This window comes from Theropithecus gelada, chromosome 8, assembly GCF_003255815.1.
Source record: "Theropithecus gelada isolate Dixy chromosome 8, Tgel_1.0, whole genome shotgun sequence".
Lineage (NCBI taxonomy): Eukaryota > Metazoa > Chordata > Mammalia > Primates > Cercopithecidae > Theropithecus > Theropithecus gelada.
In genome coordinates this window covers 142910998-142926243 of record NC_037676.1, presented here as the reverse complement: position 1 = coordinate 142926243, position 15246 = coordinate 142910998, and the positions used below count along the sequence as shown (strand labels likewise).

Here is a 15246-nt window from a genome sequence, read left to right as displayed (position 1 = left end):
TTATAACACCAACTAATTGTTTCCTTTTTGCTTGTCTTCTCTTATTACCCTCATGTGCACTCACTTTCCTCATTTGTATTTCAAGTAGGGGTTCTTTGAAGCCATGAGCAGTTGGATTAGATGTCATCTTAAAATGCTTTTCCTATGCTGCCCTAACTTGGAGGAGGTTTTTCCTTTGTTGGTTGTCAGAGATCTCCCTAATGATCAAGTCTGGATTAAAACACCAAACTAGGTCACAGATGCTTTGCATTTTGCTTTATTTAAAAATGAGTCTGTTTCCACCTGACCATATTCCTTTGTTTGGTTTTGTTGAGAACTCTGCACATTTTTTGCCTTTTTCTTTTCGTAGCTGGTGGCTGGGTTGTTTGTTGGGAAAGAGAGCACATTGCAGTTGCTTTTGTTTCCTTAATAAGATCTTCCAGCAGCATCCTTAAACCCTACTTGCCCACTTATGTTCATATCCTTTACTGGTGCCCTCTCCTGCCTCAGAGAGGTCAGCCCAGCCCTTTTACAGTTGCTGGGCCATGCCATGGCTGGGGGTTTTAGACAGAGTGACACTTTCCCTAGATTAATAAGTCTTTATATACCATTGGCTTTTGATAGGATGCTATTTTCACACACTGGGTTACTTGCCATGAATACTCCAATTCTGTTCTTTTTCTCGAAAGTTAATAGATAATAGGATTTTTTGTAGTTAGTAGTTATTAACTACCACCATTTGATATTTGATTAGTTAAAAAATATATTAAGAAACTTTGATAACTCATTTTCTTTATGAAAAGTATTCAGAAATTTGATAAGACAAAGTACTGTTTAAATATACCAATTTTTTTTTATCTTGAAGGCTGAAAACTTTTATTTTCTTGGTCGTCATTTTGAACTCTGTAACATTAAACATACACTGAAAGTGAAAATAAGTGATTAACACAATTATGCAGATGTTTAGAGACAGAGGGTGCCTCAGACCAGCCCCTTCTACAGAGAGAAGGACCGAGGCCCAGAAAAGAAACACATACCTGTCTGATGGGTGTTACATTGAACGAGGCAGTGGGAACACCTGATGTTTCTCTGTCATTCCCAGCTTAACAACAACAGGAAATCCTTAGTTACCCACAGGAAAAAACAAACATGTACCCCACATCCCAGCATCTGAGGCCCTCCATGTTCTGTTTACAAGTTTGCCTATTTTTAAATTTGTTTACTACTGCAGAATAGTCCAGTACTGAGAGTCGGGAGAATCTTATCATTAACTTCTCAGGCCTTGAAGTCAAGTGGATTCATTCACATGGGGGTCTGCTATTTACAGTCTGATGACTGAGCAGGTCACCTACCTACTCCAAATCTCACATTCCTCATTTGCAAAATGACTATTTGTATTCCCTACCTCTTGGGTGGGGATGTTAGAAGATAATTCACTGTCCAGCACTTTATTTAGTACACAAGTGCAAAGGAACATAAGTATTTGGTAATGAGCACCAAAGAATGCAACACTTCCCTAAAACTCACAGGATTAAATCAACTCTTCAGCTACACATATGTCTATATCCCAATCTGCTGGATTTTTAATGAGCTTAATATGACTGATTTTCTAAATTAGGTTCATGGGCAGCGGTGATGAGGCTTCTCAACTTCTTTTTTGGTTTCAGAGTACAAAGACTAGTTTGGCTTAAATATTTAAATATCCTTAACACTTCTTTTTTTTTAAGGTATTTTCAAAATACATATTTTGAGATTATTTTCTATAAGCAAATTGTTGCACTCTACACAAAGGTTTATGTGTTAAACAGATAAGGAAACTATAGCCCACTGTGTTTTTGTTAATTAAAGTTTTATTGAAACAGTTTTATTGGAACACACCCATTTATTTGTGTATTATACACAGCTGCTTTCACCCTACACGGGTGTAAATGAGCAGTTGTGACAGAGACAGTATAGCCTACACAATTTAAAATATTTACTCTTTGACCTTTAAAGAAAATATTTGGCAACCCCCAGATTAAAAGTTTTAATGGTGACCGGGCATGGTGGCTCACCCCTGTAATCTCAGCACTTTGGGAGGCCGAGGCGGGCGGGTCACCTGAGGTCAAGAATTTAAGACCAGCCTGGCCAACATGGTGAAACCCCGTCTCTATTAATATCCAAAAATCAGCCAGCTGTGGTGGCGGGCACCTGTAATCCCAGCTACTCAGGAGACTGAGGCAAGATAATTGCTTGAAACCGGGAGACAGAAGTTGCAGTGAGCCAAGATCACGCCATTGCACTCCAGTTTGGCCGATAAAGTCAGACTCTGTCTCAAAAAAAAAAAAAAAAAAAAAAGTTTTAATGGCTAGAAAATCATCTAAAATAGCATAGATATACAGATGCTTGATGATTATTAACAAATACTAGTATGTTAATTGTTGAACTTTCATGCCAGTCAGAATCAAGTCCTGTATGCAGTTTTTACCTTCTCAGTGTTCATCTTTAGAATCAAATTCTGCTTTTATGGTCACAGTATTTGGCACATCTGAAATGAGTCTGTGATTTCCAATTTGGTAGGCCACTATTTCCTCACTTCCTGTACTTTGTAAAGTGAGAATTCGTTAGATTCTGATGAGTTTTCATAATTCTGCTTGTGATATATTAGAATAAGTAAGTCTTAGATTTATTTTTTTATTTTTATTTTTATTTTTTTGGAGACAGAGCCTTGCTCTATCGCCCAGGCTAGAGTTCAGGGGTGCTATCTCGGCTCATTGCAACCTATGCCTCCTGGGTTCAAGCAATTCTCCTGCCTCAGGCTCCTGAGTAGCTGGGATTATAGGCACCTGCCACCATGCTTGGCTAATTTTTGTGTTTTTAGTGCAGTCAGGGTTTCACCATGTTAGCCAGGCTGGTCTCAAACTCCTGACCTCAGGTGATCCGCCCACCTCAGCCTCCCAAAGTGCTGGAGTTTCAGGTGTGAGCCACCACACCCAGCTGTCTTACTTAGATTTTTTTTTTTATTTCTACCTTCCTTTCTTTTTTTAAAATAAGATGGGGTCTCACTATGTTGCCCAAGCTCTCTTGAGCTGCTGGGCTTAAACAATCCCTTGCCTCAACCTCCAAAGCCACTTAGATTTCTGAAATTTAGATAGGATCTCAGCCTTCTGTAGATAAATTTTCTGTTATTAATACTAATATAGAAAAATTTTAATGTAGCTTAATTAGTTTTATAAGTGAAAACTTGTATAAGTTTTATAGGTGAAAAGTCTTTCTCTTTCCCAATCAAGATTCAAAATTAAGTTTACTTACAGGCCGGGTGTGGTGACTCACACCTATAATTGCAGTGCTTTGGGAGACTGAGGTAGGAGGATCAATTGAGCCCAGGAATTTGAGACCAGCCTGGGCAACAGGATGAGACTCTTATCTTTACAAAAAAATTTAAAAATTAGCCACATTTAGTGGCATGTGCCTGTGATCCTAGCTACTCAGTGGACTGAGGCAGGAGGATCACTTGAGCCCAGGAGGTCTAGGCTGCGTGGAGAGCCATGTTTGCACCTCTGCATTCTAGCCTGGGCAACAGAGCAAGGCCTTGTCTCAAAAAAAAAATTAAAAATTTTTCAATTTTTTTTTAAAGCTTACTTATACTTGGTTAATAGTAAGAGCATTATAACCACAAAGCCAATTATTAAGAATATGTATGGATCGCTTCATCATGCTTAATACCAATTTTTTCATATAATAATCATCTTTAGAGAACTTTCCCTGAGACAAGCCCTGCATGGGAGTACCGCATTAAATGCTCATTTTCATCTGTGCCTGTTGCTTTCCTGTAGATTCCCACTGGATCAATGGAGAGCCTCAGGATGAAGGTATCTTAGAACAGCCATTCTCAAAGTGTAGTTCTTGGACCTCTGTAGGTCCCCATGACCATTTCAAAGGTCCGTGACATCAGAACTCATCTGATAATGTTTTGTTATTTGCCTGAGGTGGGTGGATCGCTTGAGGCCAAGAGTTCGAGACCAGCCTGGCCAACATGGCGACACCCCGTTTCAACTAAAAATACAAAAATTAGCCAAGCATGGTGGTGCCCGCACTTGTAGTCCCAGATACCCAGGAGGCTGAGGCACAAGAATCACTTGAACCCAGGAGGCAGAGGTTGCACTGAGCTGAGATCGCGCCACTGCACTCCAGCCTGGGAGACAGAGCGAGACTGTCTCAAAAAAAAAAAAAAAAAAAAAAGTTATTTGCCTTTTCCACTAATAGAACTGCTGACACCTTAGCACAAATCAGGACAGTGGCATGAAGTTGTACTAGACATCACTGTGTTCTTCACCCCTGTGCTCACACACACAAAAAATGCCATTTTACAGAAGAAAGGCCTTGATGAATCTGTGAAAAATATCTGACATGAAGACCCAGGAAGGGCATGTTAGCCCTGCTGCTGCACACCTAGACACGATGTCCTGTCTTGAGAAAAGCACTGCACAGTTGAGTTGCAAGCTGGACTAAACACTTTTTTTTCATGGAAGGCCAGCTTTACTTGAAAGAACAGCTGGCAGACATACTGTTCAGAGTTGGATATTTGGTAGACATTTTCTCAAAAGAGAAAGAAGTGAGGCTGTGACATTGAGGAAAACAGCTATTTGTTACCAGTGATAAAATTTTTGTTTTCAAGCAAAAATTAGAGTTTTGAAAAACTTACACCGTGATCTTGACAGCTTTCTAAATTCTTAGACTGTTATAGTAAGCTCAGGATGATATTAACATGTGTTATTTTAAAAATGTATGTTGTTTACTGAAATGTGTTAACATTGGGAGGATCTGTGCAGCTCAGTAAATCAGTATCTTTCGAATGACCTACACAGGATGTTAAAAATCACACATGAGTATAAGTTCCATTGAAACTACAAGAAAAAGTAATGGATTTTTTTCCCTTTTTTTTCTCCCTTAATTCTATGGATTTTAATGTAACAGATGATACCATTGTAAATTCCACATTGCAACTCACCTTTAAGAAGCTGTCACTTGCATTTTGGTGTCGAATCAAAAAACAGTACCACAGTTGTGCTCAAAATCTACGGAAATACTCCTCCCTTTTCCAGTTGTACAGCTCTATGAGTTTACTTTTTTTCCCCCTCATGTATTGCAACAAAAGAGAACATCGTAAGACTGCAGAAACATATGAGAACCTGCTGCCTTCTGTTAAGCCTAACATTAAAGCGAATTTATGTAAATGTAGATGTACATGTGTTCTCAGTTTGGTTTGTTTGGTTTTGAAAAGGTGGTTTTTTTAGTATGTGATGAGCTTATTCTTAAGTGAATTAATAAATACTTTTTAGTATCTGTTTTAATTTCTAACAGTATGAGTGTTGGTAGTTATATTCCAAATAAAAACTCTTTAGAGTCCTCAGTAATTTTTGAGACTGTATAGCGGTCCTGAAAATGATGAAATGTTTGAGAATAACTGCCTCAGAACATTGTTCTCAACCCTAATCAAACCCAGCACAGCATTTATATAAAAAATGATTTTATAATGTCCCATTTACTAATCCTGAAATAAAATACATAGGTAATAGAATGACTTACCAATTTCAGAATATCAGTGGAAGAATACTAGTGTTTGGAGACCCAACTATACAGGAGAAATAAAAAGAAAGTCATTTTTTATAACATTATGCATGCATGTATAAAGCACTCAGGTCGAATGACATTGGGAGACATGGTGGCATAGCCAGATCCTTACACCTGTTTGTGGACTCACCATGAATACAGCAGTGACAGAGCAGACCCCCACAGCTATAACTGATAGGAATTTCATTAGTCTTGGTGATGTCATTTTCTAGAATGGTAAGAAAATCTTGGTAAATTTTAAATGAAACATAATAAAATTGCCCATCAGTATACACGGTAGTTGCTGTTCTGGAAAGTTCAGTTCCTCATAAACTATACAGAATATCTGTACAAACTATACAAAATATATAAAGCAGAATTCATTCTGTGTTCAAGCGACAGGGATTTTATTGTTGCTGTTGTTTTACTTACATAAAGTTGAGAGAAACAGCAGAAAGTCCTGCGGGGACCAGGCATGGTGGCTCATGCCTGTAACCCCAGCACTTTGGGCAGCCAAGATGAGCTGATCACTTGAGGCCAGTAATTTGAGACCAGCCTGGGCAACATGGCGAAACACCATCTCTACTAAAAATACAAAAATTATCCAGGCGTGGTGGTGTGCACATGTAATCCCAGCTATTCAGGAGGCTGAGGCACGAGAATGCTTAAACTCAGGAGGCAGAAGTTGCAGCGAGCTGAGATCACACCACTGCACTGTAGCCTGGGTGACAGAACGAGACTCCATCTCAAAAAATAAAAATACAAAAATTAGCTGGGTGTGATTGCGCATGCGTGTAATCCCAGCTACTTGGGAATCTGAGGCATGAGAATCACTCAAACTGAGGAGGCAGAGGTTGCAGTGAGCCGAGATCATGCCACTGCTCTCCAGCCTAGGCAACAGAGCATGACTGTCTCAAAACAGAAAAAGAAGTCCTGTGGGATATGAAACAAATCCTGTTGTTCAGGCCTGTCCCCTCACTGCCAGAAATCTCACTTGCTGACCTCTACCTTAATGCCAATTGTGCGATCATGGAAAGCACCCTTACTAATACAGTTCTCCCTTGATATCTGCAAGGGATGGAGATTAAAATCCACAGATGCATAAATTCCTTATATAAGATAGCACAGTATTGCATATAACCTACATACCTCTTCCAGTATACTTATTTTTGTTGTTGGTGGTGGCTTGTTCTGTTTTTTGAGACGGAGACTCTCATTCTCCAGGCTGGAGTGCCATGGTGCGATCTCGGCTCACTGCAACCTCTGCCTCCCGGGTTCAAGCTATTCTCACGCCTCAGCCTCCCAAGTAGCTGGGATTACAGGCGTGCGCCACAACACCTGGCTAATGTTTTCGTATTTTTAGTAAAGACAAGGTTTCACCATGTTGACCAGGCTGGTCTCAAACTCCTGACTTCAGGTAATCCGCCCACCACGGGAGCTGGTTATTGTACTCCTTTTGTCGTTGACAGTAGGGAGGCATAGAGAGCTGAAGCACCCTACTGTGAACACTGACAGTCTGGCTCAAAGCCTGCCCTCTTGACCACCATGCTAACCTCCAATTTGTAGAGAACAGAAGTAGAGCTGTTTTACCAATACAGTTGTGCTCTCCATGGCTGTTGGTTAGCAACATTTGATTTTGTGGTGTCCTTTGTGCAAATATTTTGTCTATCATAAAACATATTTTCAACTTTTTACCTTTTATTTTTATTTTGAAATGGAACCTTGTGTTATCATTTGCTACCCAGTTAAGTCTTTGCATCACTGTGAGATAGTTTACATTGGTTTTGCCATTCTCTGATCTATTTATTTTGTATATTCCTTTTTATTTGGTGAGTCAGAAGTACGCTTATAGAATAGCATCATGGCACAGCAGATTTTGGAGTCACGCAGTTCTACCATTACCACCTATATGCCCCTATTTAGATTGCCCAATTTATCTGAGACTCTGTAAAATAGGGATTATAATATTGCTTCATAGCAATGTCGTGATCAAGATTATCAAATTGTAAGTAAAGTAGGTAGTTCAGTACACACAGAATACACAGTAAATTGCACCTTTTTTTTTTTTTTTTTTTTTTTTTTGCCTGAATTTATCAAGAGTGCATCACTGTGCAGGTGTCAGCTCTGTTTATTGTTCCAGTCCCCGGCTCAGCCTCATTCCGTTCTTGGACTCCAAGAGCATTTGATTCATGAAACCCTTTCCCCTGCAACCATTATTAATGCTTGTATATTAACACATATCTTTAAAACAAGTACAAAGGTAGCCAAACTCTTTTTTTTTTTTTTTTTTTGCCTCTTTTAATTCAACACAACCATGTCGTAGAACACCCTTTGGAAATTGCCACCCTAGCACACAGAGTAGAGAAAAGCCTAGAATGCTCTCTTTATACCTTTTTCCTGTTTGGGGTGTCTTTGGGGGAATTCATGTTGTTATTTAGTTAAGTTTAGAGTAGACTCTATCTGGAACACTGCTTGAAACATGACAGGGCTAAGCGAAAAGGAAGGATTTTTCGCCCTCAGGAATTTAGCAGCTCATAATAGCAGGGGTAGAGCAAGTGCAAAGTACCTGCAACCCAGGGTAGGGTTTGAAAAAGGCCTCCTTAGGAGAACAGAGGACATATGTTTATGTTAGGCTGGCAAAAGCAGGAGCTGTTCTGTGAAAAAAGTAACATCTAAAAGACTGAAAGGATCAGAAGTATTCTACAGATGGAGGGAGGAGACATTCCAGGCAGAGGGGACAGTATAAGCAAAACTGAGGGGGAAGTGAGACTGATTTAGAGACCAAAACATACTCTGGACCTAACTAGAGCAAAGCACGTGTTTACCCAGCACTGTGGGAGACAGACAGGCACTAAGGAGTTTTCTTTCCTAAGCTTGATGGGACTTAAATCCATTTCATTTTATTCTGGACTTAATTTGGCTAGACAGTAATGGGTTTCCACCTTGTTAAATCCTCCAAGTTTTAAAAGACTTTATTGACTTCTTCGAGATTTCTGTTTCAGACTAAATTGTTCTTTCACTATGAACTTTGAATTCATTTATCCCAGAAACAAAGTGAGAATTTAAGACCTGGAAGTGACTTTAGAGATCCTCTAGCTCACCCCCATCTTATGGATGAGGATCTAGAAGCCAGTCAGTTTCATCACTTGACCATAGTAACACAACCAGGAAGTAGGCAAACAATAGAACACAAGTGCCTTCTCTCCAGGTCCCGGACTGCTGGACAGAGAGCATTTGGTTCCCTCGGGCTCAGAATATTCAGTATCCCGTTTTGTTATTAATGATACTTCAGTAGCTTTATTAAGATACAATTTACATACCATACGGTTTATCCACTGAAAGTGTGCAGTTCGGCTGGGCACAGTGGCTCACTCCTGTAATCCCAGCATTTTGGGAGGCTGAGGCAAGCAGATCACTTAAGGCCAGGAGTTCAAGACCAGCCTGGCCAACATGGCAAAACCCTGTCTCTACTGTAAATACAAAAATTAACCTGGTGAGGTGCCGCATGCCTGTAATCCCAGCTACTTGAGAAGCTGGGGCATGAGAATTGCTCAAACCCGGGAGGCAGTGGTTGCAGTAAGCCGGGATTGTACACTGCACTCCAGCCTGTATGGTAGAGTGAGACTCTAAATAAATAAATTGTACAATTCAATGTTTTTTAGTATATTCAGAGTTGTGCAACCATCACCACAACCAGTTTTAGGACTTCTGTTTTTAGTAGAGACGGGGTCTTACTGTGTTGCCCAGGCTGGTCTCAAACTCCTGGGCTCAAGTGATCATCCCACCTCGGCCTCCCAAAGTGCTGGGATTACAGGCGTGAGCCATAGCGCCCAGCCTAGAACATTTTTATGAAATGTTCTAAAATGAAATCCTGCACCCATTAGCAGTCATCCCCCATTTCCTCCTCCTTCCGACCGCTGGCAATCACTTATGTACTTGCTGTCTATATTAATCTTTGCTAGTCTAGATATTTCATTAAAGAAATCGTATGTTCTTTGTGACTGACTTTTTTCACTTAGAATGTTTCGAAAGTTCATCTAAGTCGTAGCACGTGTCAGTACTTTATTCCCTTTAATTACAAATAATATCCCTTTCATAGGTATACAGCATTTTGTTTATCCATTTACATCAGTTGACGGACATGGACTGTTCCCCATTTTTAGCTATTGTGAATAATACTGTTAAGAACATTCATATACATGTTTGTGTTTACTTATTTGTTTTTTTCAAAGATACAGTCCTTGCTATGTTGCCCAGGCTGGCCTCTTAATTCCTCGGCTCAAGCGACCCTCCCACTTCAGCCTCCTGAGTAGCTGATGCACATGTTTTTGTGTGGATATATACTTTCATTTCTCTGTTACATATACCTGAAAGTAGAATTGCTGGATCATATGCTAGTTCTCTATTTAGTTTTTCAGGAATAGCCATACTGTCTTCCATAGTGACTACACCATTTTACATTCCCATCAGACTGGCCTGATTGGTTTTCAACTCCTGACCTCAAACAATCTGCCCACCTTGGCCTCCCAAAGTGCTAGGATTACAGGCGTAAGTTACCATGCCCTGCCCAAGATTTAAGTTTTCTTCTAAGAATCTTAGAGTTTTTAACTTTTACATTTAGACATGTAATCCATTTCGAGTTAATTTTTGTGTGTATTGGGAGGAAGAGGTCAAACTTCTGTTTTTCACGGGTAGCTGTCCAGTTGCCACAGGATCATTTGTTGAAAAGACTTTTCTTTCCGCATTGAAATGTCTTAGCATCTTTTTATCATTCTTCTCAACTAAGCTCTATTAGGAAAATGTCTTTCTCTATTCATAAAGTACAGGTTTGTCAAAATCCAAAGGTTCATTCATATGATGCTCTGTTGATTTTATAGCCCAGCAGACCGGGTTATCCTAGTCCGAGGTCCAGCGAAGGATTTTATCCCAGCCCACAGCACGTGGTACAAACCAATCATTACCAGGTATGCCAGTCATTACGGGTATAAACTGTGTTACTTGATTATTTAGCACTTTTGGGATAGAGAGGTACATTGTGCATGTTTTTATTTGTGTACTTATGAGTATGATTTGGCCGATAGAAAGCTGGGTAAGTGGTTACCCTAATCATTGACTGATGTTGTCTCAACACCCCACACAGAGGGCGTTTGCTTTTCACACCTTCTTCAAGTGGACAGGGCCAGGGCCTGCTGCCATTCTTAGGCACGTTTTCATCCACTCGCTATGGTAAAAGGCAAGGTGAAGCCAGTGGGCACACACTCTGCAGAGGGAGTACTGAACTGGACAGTTTTTATGGAAGGCAAGAATAAAATTCAAAATTAACAGAACCCAGATGAAATACCATATGGACAAGTGTGAAAAGTGTTAGATTTATAGACAGATACCCTGTGCAAATTAGAAAAAAATACCCTTGAATGAAAAGGGCCTGAAACAAAGTAAACAATTCATTTGTTTCGAGAAAAAGTTACTAACTTTTACTGAGGTATACCTTACAATGCACAGGTCTTTGTTCCGACAGATGCATACCCCAGTGCATCCCATCCTCACTTCAGGGTATAGAGCGTGTCTGTGACCCCGGCAGTTCCTTTGTGCCCCTTCCCATCAGGCACCTCCTGCCCCAGGAGCAACCACTCTTCTCACTTCTAGTATCAGAGATTTCTGCCTGTTCTAGAATTTTATATAAATAGATCATATCGAGTGTGCTTTTTAGGGCTTATCTTTTTTTAACTCATTGTAATGTCTGTAGAAGTCAGAGTCCTATTGAGGGTGTCGGTACTTAACCTTTCCTACCTCCTTCACAGAGTTGTTGAAAGCATGGTTTAAATTAAGGCCTCTTGGGTCAAAATGGGCAAAAAATCTTAACTTTGGTACTTAACTGTCAGTAATAAGGGAGAATGTAAGCACTTTCTTATTAGAAAAGATAGGTCAGTGGTAGTTTAGAACAGCAAATTTCAGCCTCTTTAGCCTCCAGATTCTAATGTATTAATTCTGGAGCCCAAGAATAGCTTATCGTTAGCAAGCAACCTCAGTAGGTTCTGAGGTAGATGACTCAGTCAGACCTATGTTTTGGGAGACACTGTTCTGAGATGGCCGCTTGCCTGGCAGAAGAGGAGTGAATCGTTTTTCTTGGGCACCTGTCTGTTCGTTCAGCAGGGTTGCACTGAATGTTCATCTACTCTGCCTGGCACTATTCTAGGCACTGGGAATATGAAGACAAATAAAGTACTCTTTTTTCTCATGGAAGGAGCTCACAGGGCGCTTTGTCAGTTTAGATTACTACCAGTTTCGTAAGTGAAGAAGCCAAAACCCTGACCCAGCACAAGGGTCAGAGCAATGGGAAGTACACAGGTGGCCTAAAGAAAGAAACCCCACCTCTATGATTGCTGAGAGACCCTGAGCTCTGGCAAACAAGCAGATGGGCCCCAGAGTCTGTGCCTGGCTGGTATGGAAAGTGAACTGGCCCTGAGTGGGAATTGAATACGAGCATTGTTTTGAGAAAACATGACAGCACCTGCTTAATGAGACAAGCTGTTAGCAGAGAGACAGTTCTCTTTGTGTCCCAGCAGGCCTGGTCTGTGGCACTGTCAAGATTTGAAACTCTCATATGTGTTTGTTAGTGGCTGTCTCTCACCAGTGCAGTGGAAGCCCCTGAGAGTGAGGACTTGTCTCTATTTTAAGGGCTTAGAGCAGCGTGTAAAAGTGAGTAAATAGAGAATTAAGTAAAACATTGATTTTTTTCATTGAACTAATGTGTGATTAACCTTTCCCAAGCCTAAATTTTCCTCTTTTGTAAATGAGACCAACTATGAGACATTTCCTGAAGTTACTTCATTTTTAGCCTAAAGTGATCCTTCTACATGGTTACTATTATGTAGAAAACTGCCTTAGACTATTTTAAACCTCCTTGTGAAAATTCCTAAATGTTGTCTGGCAATAATATGTCTCTTTTCACCAAAAATCTTGATATAGCATTTTGCATTTAGTAGCAGTTTTTATTATTAAGATATTTTCATTCAAATAAACTGTGAGAACTAACTGTATGTCTCACTTGAAAATTCATTAATTTTATATTGTCCATATGGAGTTTTGGTATAAATTAATGCCTAGAGACCGAATAAATGCACAAAACCTTTGTTGAAGGATGTGTTGATATTTGGAAATACAGTTTTGGCTGTGCTTTATCTCACTAAAAAATTAACTGACAACACCCACCATGCAGCAGTAGCCTAATGAGGTGTGGAAACCAATACTGATTCTGTTCTCTGTCTTTCTCTTGATTGAGAGAAGGAACCATATAAAGAAACCTGTCTTATTTTCCCTCTGCCTTGAAATTTTTCTCTATGTCCAACCGAATGTCTTCTCTCTGCCTTAGTCATCATTGTTAGAATTTAAAGGTACGACTTATCCTACCATCAGCTCTCAGGTCATTAGAGGACAAACAGTTGAGAGGTTTTGTGTGTGTGTGTTTTGTTGTTGTTATTCTTGTTAGGGGATAGTGGTTGGTTGGGCAGGAAAGGGGATTTCTAGAGCAGAGTGTGGCACAGCCATTTTTGTGGCTTCCTGTTGCTTTTGCATCCAAGGATGGCCTGCACTCATTATTTTAGTAAATGTGAAATTCCAAAGAAACAATTTCTTATTTTCTAGTATATACTTGCACTAGCTCTCTAATGCAGCCATAACAAATGTCCTTTCTTGAGACTTTAGCTGAGAGTCCATTTCCTTGCCTTATCAGCTTCTATAGGCCACCCACATGCCTTGGCTTACGGTCCCCTTACTCCGTGTTCTGAAGCCAGAAGTTTTTTGGGTTTTTTGGTTTTGTTTCGTTTTTTTGTTTTTTTGAGACAAGAGTCTCGCTCTGTCACCCAGGCTGGAGTGCAGTGGCGCGATCTCGGCTCACTGCAAGCTCCTCCTCCCGGGTTCACACCATTCTCCTGCCTCAGCCTCCCGATTAGCTGGGACTACAGGCGCCCGCCACCGCGCCCGGCTAGTTTTTTGTATTTTTTAGTAGAGATGGGGTTCACCGTGTTAGCCAGGATGGTCTCATCTCCTGACCTTGTGATCCGTCCACCTCGGCCTCCCAAAGTGCTGGGATTATAGACTTGAGCCACTGTGCCCGGCCCAGAGCCAGCAGTATTAACTCTCTCTGACCCTTCTTCAGTGGTCCCATGTCCCTCCCTCCTCTTACACTTCCCTCTTGCACTTTTAAGGACCCTTGTAATTACACTGGACTCACTCAGATATCCTGGATACCCTCCCATCCCAAGGTCCTTGACTTACAACCACATTTGCAAAGTCTCTTTCACCATGTAAGGAAACATATTCACATGTTCAAGGGATTAGAACATGGGTATCTCTGGGGGGCCATAATTATGCCTACCACAATATTCTCTGTAATTTTAGTTTCCTTTGTGTATGAAGCAGAACTGTGCAGATGTTATAGTTGAACATTACCTTGCCTCCTTACTCATTCACAGGTTTCTGGCTACCCTGGTTCACATGGAATCACAGCCATGGCTGGCAGCATCTATCCAGGTCAGGCATCTCTTTTGGACCAAACAGATTCATGGAATCATAGACCTCAGGAGATAGCAATGTGGCAGCCCAATGTGGAGGTAAATCGGGTGTCTTGGGCTTCAGTTTGTTAACTTATAAAGGATGGCAAAGCTGGGCATGGTGGCTTACACCTGTAATCCCAGCACTTTTGGGAGGCTAAAGTAGGAGGATTGCTTGAGCCCAAGAGTTTGAAACCAGTCTGGGCAACATAACGAGACCCTGTCTCTACAAAAAATAGAAAATTAGTCACGTATGGTGGTATATGCCTGCAGTCCTAGCTACTCGGGATGCTGGGGTGAGAGGATCGTTTGAGCCTAGGAAGTTGAGACTGCAGTGAGCTGAGATCGTGCCACTACACTCCAGCCTGGGCAACAGAACAAGAACCTGTCTCAAAAAAAAAAAAAAAGTAACAAAGCATGGCCTAAGGCACCTTTTATTTCTAAATCCTAAGATTTATTGATTTTAATGACTTTTTTTTTTTTTTGAGAGGCTCACTCTGTCTCCCAGGCTGGAATGCAGTGGTACGATCTCGGCTTACTGCAACCTCTGCCTCCCAGATTCAAACAATTCTGCCTCAGCCTCCCGAGCAGCTTGGATTACAAGCGCAAGCCACCACGCCCAGCTCATTTTTGTATTTTTTAGTAGAGGCAGAGTTTCACCATGTTGGCCAGGCTGGTCTTGAACCCCTGACTTCAAGTGATCCACCCGCCTCAGCCTCCCAAAGTGCTGGGATTGCAGGCTTGAGCCACCATGCCCGGCCATATTTTAATGACTTAATTCAAAGATCAGGATACTCCATCTACTCAAATGCTTTCTGGTTTCATGAACTTTTTTAACTAAAAGAACCCAGGGAGAAATACTAAAATCTTTAGTCCATATATTTGAAAGGCAAAGCCCTCAGTGGAATATAATCAGCATATGCATGAGGCCAATGAAGAAACAGGAAGACAGAACATTCAGTTCTTTGGACCATGTTAATTTTTACTAAATTTTCCTGGTAAAACCAAGAACTACTCTTACAGTTTAAAAATTTATTTGAGCTGGGTACAGTAACACACATCCATAGTTGCATCTACTCAAGGGGCTGAGGTGGTAAGATAACTTGAGCCTAGGAGTTCGATG

General features: G+C 40.8%; 1 protein-coding gene across 50 annotated transcripts in view; it reads left to right on the top strand.

Annotated features, from left to right (window-relative positions):
* Positions 1–15246, top strand: part of PTK2 (protein tyrosine kinase 2) — a 358952-nt gene that overhangs the window by 300917 nt on the left and 42789 nt on the right. For all 50 annotated transcript variants that reach the window (XR_003120911.1, XM_025395124.1, XM_025395157.1 and 47 more), the window contains 2 exons: positions 10449–10535; positions 14046–14183. Coding sequence is in view for 49 of the 50 variants with exons in the window: in XM_025395124.1 (XP_025250909.1) it covers positions 10449–10535; positions 14046–14183 (225 nt within the window). In the remaining variant the exon portion in view is untranslated. The remainder of the gene's footprint in view (positions 1–10448; positions 10536–14045; positions 14184–15246) is intronic.